Source organism: Hippocampus bargibanti, linkage group LG17 (genome assembly GCF_051943395.1).
Source record: "Hippocampus bargibanti isolate YZ-2025 linkage group LG17, ASM5194339v1, whole genome shotgun sequence".
In the NCBI taxonomy this organism is placed as follows: domain Eukaryota; kingdom Metazoa; phylum Chordata; class Actinopteri; order Syngnathiformes; family Syngnathidae; genus Hippocampus; species Hippocampus bargibanti.
The window spans coordinates 613343-630865 of NC_142750.1; the positions used below are offsets into that span (position 1 = coordinate 613343).

At 44.2% G+C, this 17523-nt stretch overlaps 1 protein-coding gene across 4 annotated transcripts in view; it reads left to right on the plus strand.

Moving 5' to 3' along the window:
* Positions 1 to 17523, plus strand: part of brsk1b (BR serine/threonine kinase 1b) — a 20193-nt gene continuing 2670 nt past the window's right edge. Inside the window, exons 1-20 of one of the 4 annotated variants that reach the window (XM_089019536.1) lie at positions 1 to 1268; positions 2270 to 2364; positions 2903 to 2988; positions 3104 to 3244; positions 4138 to 4254; positions 4544 to 4577; positions 5274 to 5342; positions 5847 to 5993; positions 6158 to 6189; positions 6608 to 6772; positions 6902 to 6999; positions 8159 to 8309; positions 8390 to 8450; positions 9465 to 9738; positions 9939 to 9987; positions 10308 to 10431; positions 10871 to 10972; positions 12148 to 12256; positions 12512 to 12601; positions 12726 to 15810. In XM_089019536.1, the coding sequence (XP_088875662.1) occupies positions 1175 to 1268; positions 2270 to 2364; positions 2903 to 2988; positions 3104 to 3244; positions 4138 to 4254; positions 4544 to 4577; positions 5274 to 5342; positions 5847 to 5993; positions 6158 to 6189; positions 6608 to 6772; positions 6902 to 6999; positions 8159 to 8309; positions 8390 to 8450; positions 9465 to 9738; positions 9939 to 9987; positions 10308 to 10431; positions 10871 to 10972; positions 12148 to 12256; positions 12512 to 12601; positions 12726 to 12940 (2253 nt within the window). In that variant the 5' untranslated portion in view covers positions 1 to 1174 and the 3' untranslated portion in view covers positions 12941 to 15810. Of the gene's footprint in view, positions 1269 to 2269; positions 2365 to 2902; positions 2989 to 3103; positions 3245 to 4137; positions 4255 to 4543; positions 4578 to 5273; positions 5343 to 5846; positions 5994 to 6157; positions 6190 to 6607; positions 6773 to 6901; positions 7000 to 8158; positions 8310 to 8389; positions 8451 to 9146; positions 9739 to 9938; positions 9988 to 10307; positions 10432 to 10870; positions 10973 to 12147; positions 12257 to 12511; positions 12602 to 12725; positions 15811 to 17523 lie in introns of those variants that run through there. The other 3 variants (XR_016118153.1, XM_089019535.1, XM_089019537.1) reach the window with 3 other exon arrangements.

The following is a 17523-nucleotide window of genomic DNA, read 5'->3' on the forward strand; positions in this document are numbered from 1 at the left end:
GGGGGGGGGTTGAGACAAGACGAGACGAAAGGGGAACCCGGATGCTGAAGCTGCCCGTATTGGATGAACAGAAGGATGCAGGAGGGGTGGAGGACGAAGGAGACGAGGACCGTTCCGGACCGTAAAGTGCTGGCTGGGACGTCCTTTCCCCCCTTCCGCGCAATCCAGTTTTTCGGCGGTCAGTAGCAGGAGTTCCCACAGATGAGAGCGGCACGCTAGCGAGGAGGGGCGTCCAGTCCGACGAGCCATCTGAGCCGAGGATGCCGCTTCGGGTAGCTTCTTCCGCTTCTCCCGATCGGTTTTCCAGTTCGAAACCGGGGCGACTTGGCCTCGATCGGCCCGGTCCGTCCGCGCCTCTTTGACGCCGCCGGCCCCCGCCGGCCCCCGCCCTCCCGCGTCATCCTCTATTTCCCCGATGCGGGGCCGAGGAGGGGCGGTGAGCCAAAATCCGGACCGGATATTGGAAAAGCCATTCTGGATGCTGATGCTGCTTTGATAACAGAGCATTTTCTAGACCGGCGTCGAGCGAGGATTTGAAGAATCGGACGGATTCGGAAATGTATTTCTGACGTCGGGATCAAGGGAAGTGCGGGGAAGGGGAAAGGTAATGGCGGGCTCCGTGGAATCGATTGGGGCATGGATCCAGGCGTTCTGACTTGGGATATTTGAGACGAGGCACTTGGAACAAAACCAATCTGTTGGTCTTCCCGAGTCGGATCCGGACCACTTTGTGAGCCTAAAAGGTGGAACGGGCAGCTCACTTGGAGCTAAGCGAAGCTAAGCGAGGCGAGGCGAGGCGAGGCGGCGACTCGCAATTTGTGAGCACCTCCGCCACCGCCGTCACGTCATCCTGCTCTGATCTCCACGTTTTTCGACGTAAAAAACTGCTCATCCCGGCTCAACGCCAAACTGGATTCGGACTACAGCCCAGAGTTTTGCACGGTTCTTCTTTTGGGGCGGGGGGCGGCGGGTTCGGACCGAGGCTTTCCGACAAACAAGTGAATGGGAGTAGCCTGCAGGCCCCCGCCGTCGGATCACGACCACCCCCCGACGACGCCAAAGTCTCCCGGGATGAGCCTTTGCTGCATTGCGAGTCGAACCGGGCTCGCCGATCTCGCGATTCTTCAGCTTTGAAACCGAACCTCCCGTTCTTCTTCTTTTTTTTTTTTTTACAATGTCGGGGAAAATGAGCAGCAAGGAACTGGGCCAGTCCAGCCAGTATGTGGGGCCTTACCGGCTGGAGAAGACCCTCGGGAAGGGACAGACCGGTAAGAAGCTTCTAATTACGCCTGTTTTTCATCTGACAAGAATAAAAATAAGAATGCATTTTTCATTTCTAAGCGCCTTTCAAAACTCTCAAGGTCACTTTACAGTCACAGGATCAGTTTTTGTGTGGGTGAGCAGCGGCAGCCACACTCAACCCGGAAGTCAATAGACAGAAAGCTAGCTAGCCAACTAGTAGATAGCTAATAGATAGCCAACTACCCGGAATAACTCAAATAGAGAGAAAGGCTAGCTAGCGAGCGAACAGATAGCTAATAGATAACCAGCTAGACAGTTAGCTAACTAGCCAGATAGCCATACAGCTATTAAATAGCCAGCTACATAGCTAGCCAGATAGCAAATAGATAGCCAGCTAGGTAGCGAGATAATAGATTACAAATAAATAGCAAATGTAAATTTCTCCACTGTGAGACTAATAAAGGCATATCCAATCCAATCCAAATGGATAGGAGATAGATAGAAAATGGATAGCAAATAGATAGCCAGCTGGGTAGCTAGCTAAATAGCAAATGGATAGCAAATAGATTGCAAATCCAATCAGATTGATAGCAAATAGATCGCCAGCTAGGTAGCTAGCTAGATTGCAAATAGATAGCAAATGTATAGCAAATAGCCAGCTGGGTAGCTAGCTAGATAGCCAGCTAGATTGCCGGCTGGGTAGCTAGCTAGATAGCATTTTTATAGCATATTTATATCCTCTTGGTCCATTTTGAACCCATAAAATCCACAGCCGCGTTCAAATTACTCTCTCTGTCGTGACATTGATTGTCCAATCGATGGCGCAATGGAGCAAATGAAGCCTGGCGAGGCTTCGTGATGCTTCATTTTAGCATCCCCCCTCGTTTCGAAAGAATCACTTCATGAGGTTCTCATGGCGTGATCCTTAATTAAGGTCACTGAAGAAAAACACAAAAGAAAAATGGCGTCAATTCAGCAGTTTTTATGGTATTTATTTTGAAGCCTAATTGCTCTTTTTGTGTTCCAGGACTGGTCAAGTTGGGTGTCCACTGCATAACCGCACAGAAAGTTGCCATCAAGATTGTCAACCGAGAAAAACTCTCCGAATCGGTTCTCATGAAGGTACTTTTGGACGTCAAGGTTGTCCCAAGTCATTATTTTGCGGCAAGTGGGCCACATTGTAGTTCCGTGCCAGCTAGCTAATGGATAACAAATAAATAGCTTATAGCTAGCCATATAGCCAACAGCTAATGGCTAGCCAGATAGCCAACAGCTAATAGCTAGCCGGATATCCAGAAGCTAATAGCTAGCCGGATAGCTAATGAATTGCAAATAAACAGCTAATAGATGGCCAGATAGCTAGCCAGCTAATAGCTAGCCAGCTAGCTAATGGATAGCCAGATAGCCATTTACTCACAGTCCACACCCTACTCTCTCTTCCCTTTTCGGCCTCCTTGACAAGCTTGAAATGAAAAACCTTGAATGGTGCTCGACGATCGTGGCACTTTCTCTCTTTCTGCCTTGCGTCATCTCAATATGCCTCTGCCCACTTCCTCTTCATTTTCCTCCATTTTTAACATCTCCCCCGGACGCCATCTTTCTTAACGCCGCCCCCCTCCCCCCTCTGTCCTCCTTTCTCTCCCTCCATCTGTCACTGCAGGTGGAGAGAGAAATTGCAATTCTCAAACTAATCGAGCACCCTCACGTTCTCAAGCTGCATGATGTCTATGAAAATAACAAATATCTGTGAGTATCTTGTACTCTTGTTGTCTGCCGGTTGAATGAGTAGAAATGGGATTGGGGGGTTTGCGATCTCATTTGGCTTTTTTGACCCTTGACCCCCGACCTCTCGCCCTGCCAGGTACTTGGTGTTGGAGCATGTGTCCGGCGGGGAGCTCTTTGACTACTTGGTGAAAAAGGGCCGTCTGACCCCCAAAGAGGCCAGGAAGTTCTTCAGGCAGATCATCTCCGCTTTGGATTTCTGCCACAGTTACTCCATATGGTCAGTTTAAAAAAAAAATATTTTAAATTGCTATTTTTAGGCTCCAAAACACTCGATATATTAAAGATTTCCCATCATGACGAAAATAATTTGCAGGCGTGGTAATAATCTGGCCATGCTGATCTTGATTTGATAAAATAAATGCATGGAAAGTCCTTCAGGACCCTTCACACCCTGCTCACCAGCTTCTCCAGCTACGTACTACGTACTAAATCTAGACGTTTCACTCAGCCACTCAAGAATTTATTCGGGAATTGAAAATAGGATAGGACGTAAAGCGCCATTCCTGAATTTGTTCGGATTTTGTTTTTTCATGCTTAGGTACTGATTAAGTGCTGACCATACCTCTGGCAATGTTTTTACCCTTACACCAGGGAGCAGCATTTACCTTTTTTTCCATTTTTTTAATACTAATACTAATAATAACAATAATAATACATTTCATTTTATAAGCACCTTTCAAAACTCTCAGGGTCACTTTACAGTCACAGTATCAGTTTTTCTGTGGGTGAGCAGCGGCAGCCACACGCGCCCGCGTTCACTCGACCTGGAGTAACTCAAATAGATAGCCAGCTAGATAGCTGGCTAATAGATCAAAACAACAATTCACCAATAGCTAGCTAGCAATATAGCTAAGAGATAGCTAGCTAGATACCTAATAGATAGACAGTTTTACAGCCACTCCCGCTATTTTCCACTATTACTGACTGATACAATCTCTGGCTAGCACCAGACGTTTTGAGGCGCTCCAGAACGTCTGCATAATTACGCACCGGACAGCGCCTTTCATTGTACCACTGATCACTTGATACTTTTTGTCGTTTAGTTGTTTTTGAGAGGTCAAACTCCGATTCCGGAGTTTCCTTTCCGTACTTTGTTTTGTGCATTTGCAGTCACCGAGACTTGAAGCCGGAAAATCTTCTCCTGGATGAGAAGAACAACATCAGGATAGCCGATTTTGGGATGGCCTCCTTGCAAGTTGGGGACAGTCTGCTGGAAACCAGCTGCGGGTATGGCCGACATTTTGCTTTGGTTCGGGTCTGCCGGCAAAGTGTTTCGCAAGCGAAAATGAAATAAGCTACCTTGCTCGCTAGCTTATTATTATTACTATTATTATTATTATAGATAGATAGATAGCTAATAGCTAGCTAGGTAGCTAGCTAATAGATAGCTAGATAGATAGCTAATAGATAGCTAGATAGCCAGCTAATAGATAGCTAGCTAGCTCGCTAGATCAAATTTGAGCGTAAAAGTTACCGAGCTTTTTAATGAACCGCTTTATCTCTTTTTTCATGACAGATCCCCGCATTACGCTTGCCCCGAAGTAATAAAGGTAAGTGAATTCCCGCCTACACGCCTTGATTAGTCTTGCCGTGCAGAAATTGACATTTCACAGCAGCAAAGTGACGAAAGGAAGAGGAAAGGAATGGAAGAAGTAGAAAAACAAAATACAGGAGCTGCCGTAATGGCATCCACTCTCACGGCGCCATCTTGAAGTCCAAACAACAAAAAATTAAATAACAAATGTGTCATTCATTCCCACTTTCTGCACCCTATTTGTTGCATGAAGCAATTCTAGATGAAAGAGGAGAGGATCAAAGCGTCTTTGTCACCAGTGGGTCAGGGACATCATGGTGAAATATGCGCGTCTGCTACAAGCTAATTGTTGAAAGCAAACACGAAGCTCTAGCAACCTTTGCCGAAAACAGATTTTCTCTCATCTCCTGTCCCACGTACTGTAAATCCGCTTCAATTCCAAGCCGCAGCCTGTCCAACAGCACCGACGTTTCCGCTGAACAAATCGTGCCTGTGAAAATGCTGCCCATGACTGTCGCAAAAAAATCACAATGACCCAAGAGTTGTCCAGCCATGCCAGTTTGTTCAATATCCTGTGACTGTAAAGTGTCCTTGAGAGTTTTGAAAGGCGCTTAGAAATGAAATGGATTATTATTATTATTATTATTATTATTATTATTATTATTATTATTATTATTATTATTACGTGTGTGACCATATCTTTTTGTTCCAGGGGGAGAAATATGACGGTCGCAGGGCAGATGTCTGGAGTTGTGGAGTCATCCTTTTTGCACTGCTTGTGGTAAGTATGTGTGTGTGTGTGTGTATATATATATATATATATATATATATATATACACAGGTAACATCCGACTTACGACCGAGTTCCGTTCCGACCAAATGGCCGTAAGTCAAAATGGTTGTTGTAAGTTGAAATGGTCATAAGTTGAAATCCATTCAAAATCCAGTCAAAATGTTGAATAGAGACTCGGCTAAAGTCTATATAGAGGCTAAATGACTCGCACCCCCCCCCCCCCCCCCCCCTCTGGTGCCATCACGCAGTCGATTGCTGTACGAGCGTGAGATGCTGGCTGGCCGGCCAAAATTGTTGTACGCGTTGCCGGCCTCCGAGCACGTTGCGGTGCCTGGCGTAGAATTGAAATTTTAAAAATAGGGTCTGGAGGTCGCGGTCGTAAGTACGGGTGGTCGTAAGTCGGATGTTACCTGGATATTTTTTGGGTCATATTTTTGCTTTTTTTCTGACTTTGTCGCTATGGACTGTCATTTTACCGTCATTTGTTCTCAGGGCGCTTTGCCGTTTGACCACGACAACCTCCGGCAACTTCTTGAAAAGGTGAAAAGTGGCGTATTCCACATGCCGCATTTTATACCGCCTGACTGTCAAGCCTTGCTCAAAGGCATGATCGAAGTCAACCCTGACAAGAGACTCACGGTAAGAAGCCCCAAAACTTTATTTCAAGAACGACATGCTACGTGATGACCAAAAACAGTAGTGCTATGTCTCGGAATCAATCCAGACTGTAAAAAAAGTGTATGTAATGTATTCATTACACCAAGAGCTGATTTGATACGTGTTTTTGTATTTTTACTTTTCAGCTAGAAGCAATACAGACCCACGCCTGGTACCAGTAAGTACATATAGAAATAGACATTATTTTTCTTTTTGGTGAAGGAATACTATCCAGTGATACCTCAATTTACGCACTTAATTGGTTCCCAGAAAGTGTGTGTAAGGCGAAAAGTTTATTTCCCATAGGAAACCATTAAAATGAGAATAATCCGTTCCCAGGTCCCCATAAAACATATTTTTTTTACTATATAGCTCGGAGAGAAGGTTTCTTCAGCCGTCATCTGTACAAATGTGAAGGTTTCGGAAGTCCGAAAGTTTCGGAAGTCCGAAACCTTCACATTTGTACAGATGACGGCTGAAGAAACCTTCTCATCGATGGACCACTCCTGTACGACTGAGAGCTTACACAGACGTATATAGCTCGGAATTGTTTTTTGTGTCCAAAATGGCCGAACGTCTTTCCTTCCTCCCATTAGGAGCGGTCGCAACGAGCCGTGCCCCGAGCGGCCCCCTCCCCGACGCGTGTGTGTGACCAGGGTGCTCTCGTTGACCGACTTGGACCCCGACGTCTTGGAAAGCATGTACTCTTTAGGGTGCTTCCGGGACCGGGTCAAACTCACGCGGGACCTGACGAGTGACGAGTGAGTCGACATCCAACATTTTCCAAACGTGAAAAAAAAAAAAAAAAAGATTGATACGGGGTCATGAACGCTTCACCCGGATGAGCGATATTGAGGACCGGATTCTGGATCCTTTTTTCTGGTCTTCAGGGAGAACCAGGAAAAGATGATCTACTACCTCCTGTTGGACAGAAAGGAGCGCTACCCCAGCTATGAAGATGAAGATTTGCCCCCGAGGAATGACGCCGGTAAGACTGTTTTTTTTTCCTTTTCACCTGCCCCTCATGCCAAATATTACGGTAACTCCTTCACTGTCAGATGATGTGCAAAAATGGCGTCCATGCCAGTGCTAAGGTTTTTGTCATTGTCACTCAAATTGCAGGACCCACAGAATATTGAGTTTTACGACTATATCAACATTCAATACAGCGTAAAAAAACTTTACACTGTCTTCTTTCATCAGAAAAAAAGAGTTAATTCCTAAGTGATATGGGTCTCGAGTTATATGAGCTTGAAATGAGGGCGGCTGTGCAAAATACAATACATGTTAGTTTATATAGCGCTTTAACAACAGCTGAGACTGGAACAAAGCGTTAACATGGAAAACAAGTGAAATGCTGCCCCTTGTGGAAGGGGAAAAACCATTGATAGAGGTCTCTGGCCAGTGCTTTATCGGCACCCAAGCATCCCAAAAAAAAATCTGAACAAAATCGGGAATGGCGCTCTAGGTCATACAGTGATACCTCAGCTTACAAACTTTATTGGTTCCCAGAAAGTGTGTGTAAGGTGAAAAGTTTGTCTTCCAAACATTTATTTCCCATAAGAAACCATTAAAATGAGAATAATCCGTTCCCAGGTTTTCTATTAAATAAGCCTTAAAACTGCACAAAACGTATCTTATTTTATGTATAATAAACATGTTATTGTATTTTAATGAAATAAATAAACTGTACTGTATGATAAAGTGGTTTTATTGACCTTTGTGATGGTCGTTGATGTCGTTGCCTCTTGATGACATCCGAGTGAAGCTGATGCGCTTTCTTGCCGATAATACCCTCACTCACACTGTCCCCTGCTAGCTGTTTTTCGTTAATCCAAATCAACAGAAGTTTTTCAACCTCTGCTATTGCCTGAGACCGTTGCTTTGACAACACAGAAACACCCTTAGCCACACGTAGCAATGGTCGACTTAGCGTATTGATAGCTAATAGATAGCTGGATGGAGAGCTAATACGCTAAGTCACACAAACGCACACCTCGTTGGTGTTTTTCGATGATCTTCTTCTGCTCGACCGTCATTTTCTTTTGTCTCTTCTTAGGCTTAACACGAGCCTTTGATGGGGTCTTTTTCGCTCCCATGATAGCAAACGTACTCCACTGGAAATAATTATTTTTGTTTTGTGAAAGATCCGCCAAGGAAGCGGGTGGACTCGCCCATGTTGAGCCGCCACGGCCGCTGTCGACCCGAGAGGAAAAGTCTGGAGGTTCTAAGTGTCACGGACCAGGGTTCTCCCACCCCGCCCCGCAGGAATCTGGACACCAGCGCGCACAGCCAAAGGTAGATGTCCGTCCATCCATCGCTCGATGGATCGATTAGTTTGTTCTGGTTTGTGAGGCTCTGCCGTTCCTTTCCAAAAGGTCTCGTTCCGTGAGCGGAGCGTCCACGGGTTTGTCCTCCAGTCCTCTCAGCAGTCCCAGGGTAGGACCACTCCACTCGCCTTTGCTCAAGTTGTCCTCACGTGGGCTTCAGCTCGTTCAGGGCTGCCAATCAATCAACAAATGAACGAATACATGAATTAATAAATAGATGAATTAATACATAGATGAATGAATAAATAAGGAGACAAATAAACCAATAAATAAATAACAACTAAATAAAAAAAATAGATGCATAAATAAATACTTATTTAAAAAATAATAATCAGATAATTAAAAAAAAATAAACAAATGAATACATAAACAAACAATTACAGAAATGAGAAAAAATATATCAACAAAATACATAAATAATCAAATAAATAGATGAATAAATAAGTAGACAAATAAACAAACAATGAAGTGAGTAAATAAATGAATGAATGTATGAATATATCAATAAATTAATAAAGTGATTACTAAGTCAATACATTATTTAATAAATGGAAAACATAGTAAATGAATGAATGGCTCTTTTATGGCTAGCTTTTACTTGGTGTTGGGAATTGAGCTTCCTTTTTGCAAACTTTGTCAAACATGAAATGTGAACAGAATGACGAAACCAAAGGATTTGACACGCGACTTCATGAGCACGTCACGCCCGCCATCTTTGTTTTGTTGCTTGTCACTCAATCATGTTTTTGCGTCATTTCACCCCCATTGCTTTGTGTGTCATTGTCTCCACGCCCCGCCCGGCCAGAGCCCGCTCTTCACTTTCAGCCAATCGGAAGCGCCTTCGGCTTCCTGCGCTAAAGATTCCAAATCGTCTCCGGCCAGCGCGGCTCGGCCCGAGCCCAAAACTCAGACGCTGCCGTCCAAAGGCCCCGCCCATCGCCCTCACCTCCACTCCATCAAGTCGCTGCCGCTGCAGACGTCGCGCTCTCCATCGCCGTCGCCCTCGCCGCTGCTCTCGCCCACCCCTCGCTTCTTCAACTTTCCCTCGCCGTCGCTCTTCAAGTCCAAGAACGCGGCGGCGGCGGCGTCTAACTGCTGCGCCGCCGCTGCCCCTGTGTCGCAGGTCACGCCGCAGGGCTCGCCTCTGCCCACCCCCCTGGGCACGCCCGCGCACCAAATGCAACACCCTTCCTGCGCCACCCCTCCGTCCTCTTCGTCCTCGTCTTCTTCTCCCAGAGGCGAAGGCTCCGGGGGGGCGTCCTTGTCGCTGACTCCGCCCACCAGCCCGGGTAGCGGCGGCCTGGCCTCTTCCGGCTCGGCCCACTGGCGAACGAGGCTCAACTCGTTCAAAAACAACCTGCTGGGCTCGCCGCGCTTCCATCGCCGCAAACTGCAAGGTGAGCGAGAGCGCCTGCGTTTATCCTCACGCCACGATCATCCAATAGCCTTCGCCAATTAATTCGAGAAGTGAGAAAATATGTCGTATTGGTTCGCGTTCTTCTCACTGCGTTTGCATTCTGAAATCGATCCATAAAAATGTTTTTTTTTTTTATGTCAACCCCCCACAACTTACCTTTTGTGTCTCTCTCTCTCTCAGTCCCAACATCAGAGGACATGTCCAGTTTAACTCCGGAATCCAGTCCAGAGTAAGAACGTCGTCTTCTCACGCGCCGATGCAGACCGTTAATCTCACTTTCAAAATGGACACCAGTGGAAATGTGTTTTTAAAGAACAAAATGAATCGAGGAGAACAATAAAACAAACACACACTTGCAACTCAGAGCTTAATCATACAGTAATAATAATAATAATAATATTTCATTTCTAAGCGCCTTTCAAAACTCTCACAGGATTTCATTTTTCTGTGGGTGAGGATGGATTGTTAGCATTTTAGTATTATTTATATGATATATTTAGTATTTTGTCGTTGGTCTTATGTCCGTGTGCGTTTTGCTTTTATTGACAGACTGGCAAAGCGGTCGTGGTTTGGCAATTTCATCAGTTTGGAAAAAGAGGAGCAGATCTTTGTTTTGATTCGAGACAAACCGCTCAGCTCCATTAAGGCCGACATTGTTCATGCCTTTCTTTCCGTAAGTATTTAGATCGGCCTCGCTATTTCAAAATACATACCTGTCATCTTGTGTTTTTTATACTGTTAGCGTCATTAGAACAAAAAGATTCTTTCATTTTTGGGACGGCACAAAATGGAACGGATGGATGGATGAATGGAAGAGCCAAGAGAGAAGAGAAGGGAGGGGCTGCTTGGGAGAGCTTTGATAAAGACGGACAGGATGTGACATCATGACATGAAGTCCGAGAAAATAAAACGATGTAAAGACAGACAGAATGTGACATGATGACAGGAAGTCCGAGAAAATAAAAGTTTAAAAATAGGGTCTGGCGGTGCTGGTTGAAAGTACGGGTGGTTGTAAGTCGCGCCGGGTCGTAACTAGGATGTCACCTACGACCACCCGTACTTACGACCACGACTGCCATGATTTTAATCTATTGTCTGGCCCTTGTGTCCAGATCCCTTCCCTCGGCCACAGCGTTGTATCGCAAAACAGTTTCCGAGCAGAGTACAAGTCCTCCGGTGGCCCCTCCGTCTTCCAGAAACCTGTCAAGTTCCAGGTATAGTAAAACCTCGGCTCACGAACACGTTCAGCTCACGAACTTTTTGCCTCAAGAACATTAAATTTGCGAGTCTCTGCTGACAAACGAGTTCTCGGCGGACAAAACCAAACCACGGCCTCCCAGTTCGTCACCCCCTTTCTTTGAGTGCGGACGTGATGTGTGTTTGATTGACATCTTATCGAGTATACTTTTGCTAATATGGGACCGAAAAAGACCCCACCGCAAGCTAGTATTAAGCCGAAGATGACGCAAAAGAAAATGACGGTCGAGCAGAAGAAGATCATTGAAAAACTGGAATGAGGTGTGCGTTTGTGTGACTTAGCGTCCCAGTATCAATACGCTAAGTCGACCATTGCTACGTGTGCCTAAGGGTATTTCCGTGTTGTCCAAGCAACGGTCTCAGGCAATAGAAGAAGTTGAAAAAAATCTGTTGATTTGGATGAATGAAAAGCAGCTAGCAGGGGACGGTGTGAGTGAGGGTATTAGTCCCGAGAAAGCTCGGCAACTTCACTCGGATATCATCAAGAGGCAACTACATCAACAACCATCACAAAGGTCAATAAAAGGACTTTATTCAAACCTCTAAAGATGGAGGACACCGATTTGCTGTGGCGACCCCTTGAAGGGAAAAGCCGAAAGGAAAAGAAGAACATATAGTACAGTTTATTTCTTTCATTACAATAGCATAATTATTATACGTAAAATAAGGTATATTTTAAGGCTTATTTAGTATAAAGTTAGCTTTTATGGGTACTTGGGAACGGATTATTCTCATTTTAATGGTTTCCTATGGGAAATACATGTTTGGAAGACAAGCTTTTCACCTTACACACAATTTCTGGGAACCAATTATGTTTGTGAGCTGAGGTAGCACTGTGTTTTGTGTCGTTTTAAGGCTTATTTAGTCAAACATTATGTTTTATGGGGACCTGGGAACGGATTATTTTAATTTTAATGGTTTCTTATGGGAAATAAATGTTTGGAAGACAAACTTTTCACCTTACACACAATTTCTGGGAACCGATTATATTTGTGAACTGAGGTATTATTTTGCTATCGCATATTTTTTAAAAAAAAAGTCTAAATGTTTTTATTGGATGTGTTTGTGATGCGACCGTGTCGTTGGACTCCGCCGCCGCGTAAACGGTGCGCTCGGCTTTCCCCCCTTTCAGGTGGACATTGGTTTTTCCGAGGGAGACAAGGAGCTGGAAAGGGAGCGAGCCGAGAGAGAAGGCAGGAGAGCTTTGGGCATCTACAGCGTCACTTTCACCCTCATAACAGGTGCACACGCATCGATACGCAAAATCTGCTTTCAATCACTTTTGTATACTTGGGCAATCCATTCAAGAGACAAATATATGCCATTATATTCACGACTTTGGGTTTTTTTTTGTCCCACTCCGCAATCACTGTCAAAATACTGTTTGCTATCGTTTTTAAAAATGATAAAGAGGTGGGAATGATCGAGATTAGACAGAATAAGACCCTTTTTTTAAAATTTCTCAGATGCATCCCTGACTAAGTCTTTCATTTCAGGCCCGAGTCGCCGATTCAAGAGGGTGGTGGAGACCATTCAAGCTCAGCTGCTGAGTACTCACGATCAGCCTTCTGTGCAGGCCCTGGCTGGTGTGTAGTGCCCTCCACCCTCTCCCAAAAAAAAAAACAAAAAAAAACTCATCCGCCGTATGTAAAACGGCCGTTTTCTCGGTCCCGTGGCTTTTTCTTTGTAATTTGACCTTGCGTCCATCAGATGAGAAGAACGGAAAACCGTCCCGGCAGCCCGGCGCGCCTTCGCGTCACAATTCCAAGCGTTCGGAAGGCGGAGCCGAGAAGTGCGACAAGGAGCGGGCGGCGGCGGTGGCGGATGCGTCTAGCGTGAGCGGCGCCATCCTACAAAGGCAAGGCTCGGGGAAAGACAAAAACAGACTTGTCGCCGCAACCAATGGGACACAGGAGCACCCTTGAGGACAAGGACGGACGGGTGGACGGACGGACGGACGTATCTTCTCTCTTTGATTCCACTTAGCGTCCTATCAGTCCGGTTTTCCTTTGCCGCTCAGTGACAAACCGCAACGGGACACAACAGACTTTGCTCAACTCTCTATGGAAAAACAAATAGATTTTTTGGAGAGGTCGCAAAGAAAATGGCCACCCCCGAAAAACAAACCCAAAACAAATCTCACAAGAAAGCACATGACCTGCTCACAAATCTGTCGGATTGCTTCACGCGGTGCACATTTCGCTGCAAACGTCCGGTGACGAAGAACCTCCGGACGTGGACGTTCATCCTCATCATTTTTCATCAAGGCTTCATGAACAAGACCTTACAGGTAAAGACTACGAGTCACATGATCAAACGGAATGTCGATTTAACTCATTCACTGCCATTCACAAATTGATTCGGCTATTGAAAATATGACAGAGCGCCGTTCCTCAAATTTTTATTTATTTATTTATTTTTTTTCATGCTTGGGTGCTGATAAAGCGCTGGTCAGACCTCTGGCAATGTTTTTACTTTCCACAAAGGGGTAGCATTTCCCTTTTTTTCCATGTTCGGGCTTTGTTCCAGCTTCAGCTGTTGTTAAAGCGCTATATGTATGTATTGCATTGTATTTTGGATAGCCACCCCCATTTCAAGCTCAGATAACTCCAGAATCCAATAACACATTTATTATACGTAAAATGATGTATATTTTGTGTAGTTTTAAGGCCTATTTCATAGAAAAGTATGTTTTATGGGGGCCTGGGAACAGATTATTCTCATTTTTAATGGATTCCTATGGGAAATTAATGTTTGGAAGACACACTTTCTGGGAACCAATTGAGTTCGTAAGGTGAGGTATCACTGGATTGTAACTCCAGAATCCAATAACACATTTATTACACATAAAATAAGTTTAATCTTGTGTGGGTCCACGAATTGGAGTGACAATGACAAAAACCCTGGCACTGGAGTGGACATATGCTGGCCACATCTCAGGCAATGTTTTCCCCTTCCACCAGGGGGCAGCATTTGCCTTTTTCCCCATGTTGGCGCTTTGTTCCAGCTTCAGCTTTTGTTAAAGCGCTATATCAACCGATATGGATGCATTGCATTTTGTACATCGGCCCCCATTTCAAACTCAGATAACTCCACATCCATATAACTTAGCAATTAACTCTTTTTTTTTTTTTTTTTCGGGTGATATTTATTTATTTATTTATTATATTTATTATATTTATGCATTTATTTATTTGGGACACAATTGTGGCCAGCTGATGCCAAACCACGTATTGCTCGCAAAGGGGCAAATAACAGAATGTGCAAATGTGAAGCGCATTGATTGTGACGTCTGTCATTGGACAACCGCCGCTGCACAGAAATTGCCTCGAATGGAGGCAATCGAAAACTTTAAAGGACAACCGACGCCTCCCGACATAATTTGTAAAATGGCTTCAAATGACTTCGACTGAGCGTATTTTACAAAGATTCCACCGCATATAACTGTATTTGACGTTTTAATACTGAATATTCAGGAAGTCTTGTTTTCCAGTTGGTGACGAGTCCGTACGTGACGTCACTGAAGGAACGCCCCTGACCGCAGACAAATCAGCCCATTTCCAATGGAGCTTGGGCGCCATCTTGTGCATTTTCTGGGACGCTACATTGGAGTCCTGACGGCTCAAATTGATACGGCTCGATTGGTACTTCTCTAATCGATGGCAAACATTTATGCTTTCCGCTTCAGAACTATTTGAATCATATTCATAACTGGATGAGTAACAAGAATGCATCTTCTCTGAATCCGAAGCCATTGTTTTGATTCTGGAGCAAGGCAAAGACGTCCTGGCGTGACGTCACGAACAAGGGGGGGCGGGACCTTCTGAAACTCGCCATCTGCAAGATCATTCTCAAGTAGTTTTGGGACACTTGAAGTCATTTTGATTGATGTTTTGCATTTGACTAAAAATATCAGCCTGCGTGTTTTGGCTATTTTAGATGCTCTCAAACGTTTTTCTGAGGTCAGTTAGGAAGCAAAAAAAATTGGTGTCGGTTGTCCTTTAAGCCACCTCATGATTGTTTTTTTTTCATCTTTTTTAATTCGGGATATTGACAGTTTTTCTTCTGTATCTTCAAGCCACCAGCAAAACAGGCACCGTCAATATGAATGTTTATGATTTCTTCCAATCTTGATTTATTTATTTTCAACAATGTAGTTCTCATTGATGGTTCAGTCACCACAAAAGCTTTTAATCTTATGAAAGGAATGCTGCACAAACACCCTCCCGCGTTGTGATCATGCATGATGAAGCCACGTTCTTGCTCCATTTCTTCTGGTGTTGCTCCACCACAACATTTACACCCCACCAAAAAGATAAAATTCCCATTCCAACACCGCAAAAAGAGAAATTCGGACTTGTTGTTTGCTTGTTTTTTGTGTCTGTTGCTGACTCGGATACGATGGTTTAAAAGGGAGCTTCTGGCTGGCTATCTATTAGCCAGCAAGCTAGCTAGCTAGCATTGTATCTGAGTTATTCCGGGTTGAGTGAACGCTGGTGCGTGTGGCTGCCGCTGCTCACCCACAGGAAAACTTATCCTATGACTATAAAGTGACCTTGAGCGTTTTGAAAGGCGCGTATAAATGAAATGTATTATTATTATTATTATTATTATTAACGACTTGGAAATGCTTACACACACACACACAGCCCATCCACCACCATCGTACAAATCTAGCTGACTAGCTAGCTAGCTATTTGCTGTCTATTAGCTATTTAACTAACTAGTTGGCTATCTAGCTAGCTGGCTATTAGCTATCTATCTGGCTATCTATCTATTAGCTAGCTAGGTAGCTAGCTAGGTAGCTAGCTATCCATTAACTAGCTATTAGCGAGCTAGCTTGCTATCTATTTGAGTTACTTCCAGGTTGAGTGAACGCTGGCGCGTGTGGCTGCAGCTGCTCACCAACAGGAAAACTTATCCTATGACTGTAAAGTGACCTTGAGAGTTTTGAAAGGCGCTTATAAATCAAATTTATTATTATTATTATCATCCATCTCTTTCTTTGGCATGCTTCTTGAGCTGACTGCTTATATATATGAAAGCTAGTTCATGTAATACAATACAATACAATGTATTTTTAGGGAATGGAAGAAAAATTGCGCCATTGCGCATGGATCACAAGCACGAAATGTCAAAAAATGAAAGCTAATTTGTGGCTCCGCTAGCAAAGTATGGCGGCGGTTTTTGGCTCATCCCTCCCCCAAGCCCAAAATGTTACAGTGATATCAAAAGATAACATTCTATCAGTTTCTCTTTGTCTAATCTGAGGTGCGACGTTATTGAAATGACAGGAAGGCCTTGGAAATTGTGTTTAAATGTCAAGAGCGTTCAAAGTGTTTGTCAGTAAAAAAAGATAATGGAGAGATAGTGCTTCAACTCGTAGCATTCAAGTTGCCTTGAACCAACTTTGAATGCACCGCTACGATTGAAAATAACAATCCATACTCACCCGACTTTACATGTATGGCGCTATGCAGTATATCGCAGCCACCCTGGCCCTAATCATTTAACTCATTCACTGCCAGACCATGTGCAAAAATGTTTCCACTCTAGTTGACAGGGTTTTTGTCATTGTCACTCAAATCGCAGGACCTACAGAACAGCAGAGTTTTAGGACGACATCAACATTCAATGCGGCGTTAGAATCCTTAGATTCTCTGCTCTCAACAGAAAAAAAGACTTAATTCCCAAGTTATATGCGTCTGGAGTTATATGAGCTTGAAATGAGGGCAGATGTCCAAAATAAATTGCAATAAAGTGTCCTTGAGAGTTCTGAAAGGCGCTTAGAAATTAAATGTATTAGTATTATTATTATTATTATTATTACTATTATTACATGTAACATCCGACTTACGACCACGAACTCCAGACCCTATTTTTCAGACAACGTGTATGACAATTTTGGCCAGCCAGCCAGAACGTCACACACTCACAAAGCAGTTGACCATGTGATGGCACCGGAGTATTCAACATTTTGAATGGATTTCGACTTAGGACCATTTTGACTTACAACCAAACGGTCGGAACGGAACTCGGTCGTAAGTCGGATGTGACCTGCATATAGTGCTTTAACAACAGCTGAAGCTTTAACAAAAGCGCTAACATGGAAAAAAGCAAAATGCTGCCCCCTCGTGGTAGGGAAAAAAAAAAACATTGTCAGAGGTCTGACCAGCGCCTTATCGGCACCCAAGCAAGAAAAAAAAAACAAAAGCCGAAAAAAAATCAGGAATGGCGCTCGATGTCATATTTTCAATTCCCAAATAAATTTGTGAATGGCAGTGAATGAGTTAATCGCCCCCCACCCCACCCCCACCATCTTTGTATACATTTGATTGGACGCACATACACCCTATATGCCTTTTGTGTGTCTCCATTGTATGCCATCTGTTCCCATGTAGCGTTCTTTGTCTTTTATCGACACTGTAGTCGCCATAAAACGTCCTCCCTCATTTTCCTGGTGTGTCATTCTTCCACCTTCACCTGCGTCTGTGCCACTCCTATCAAT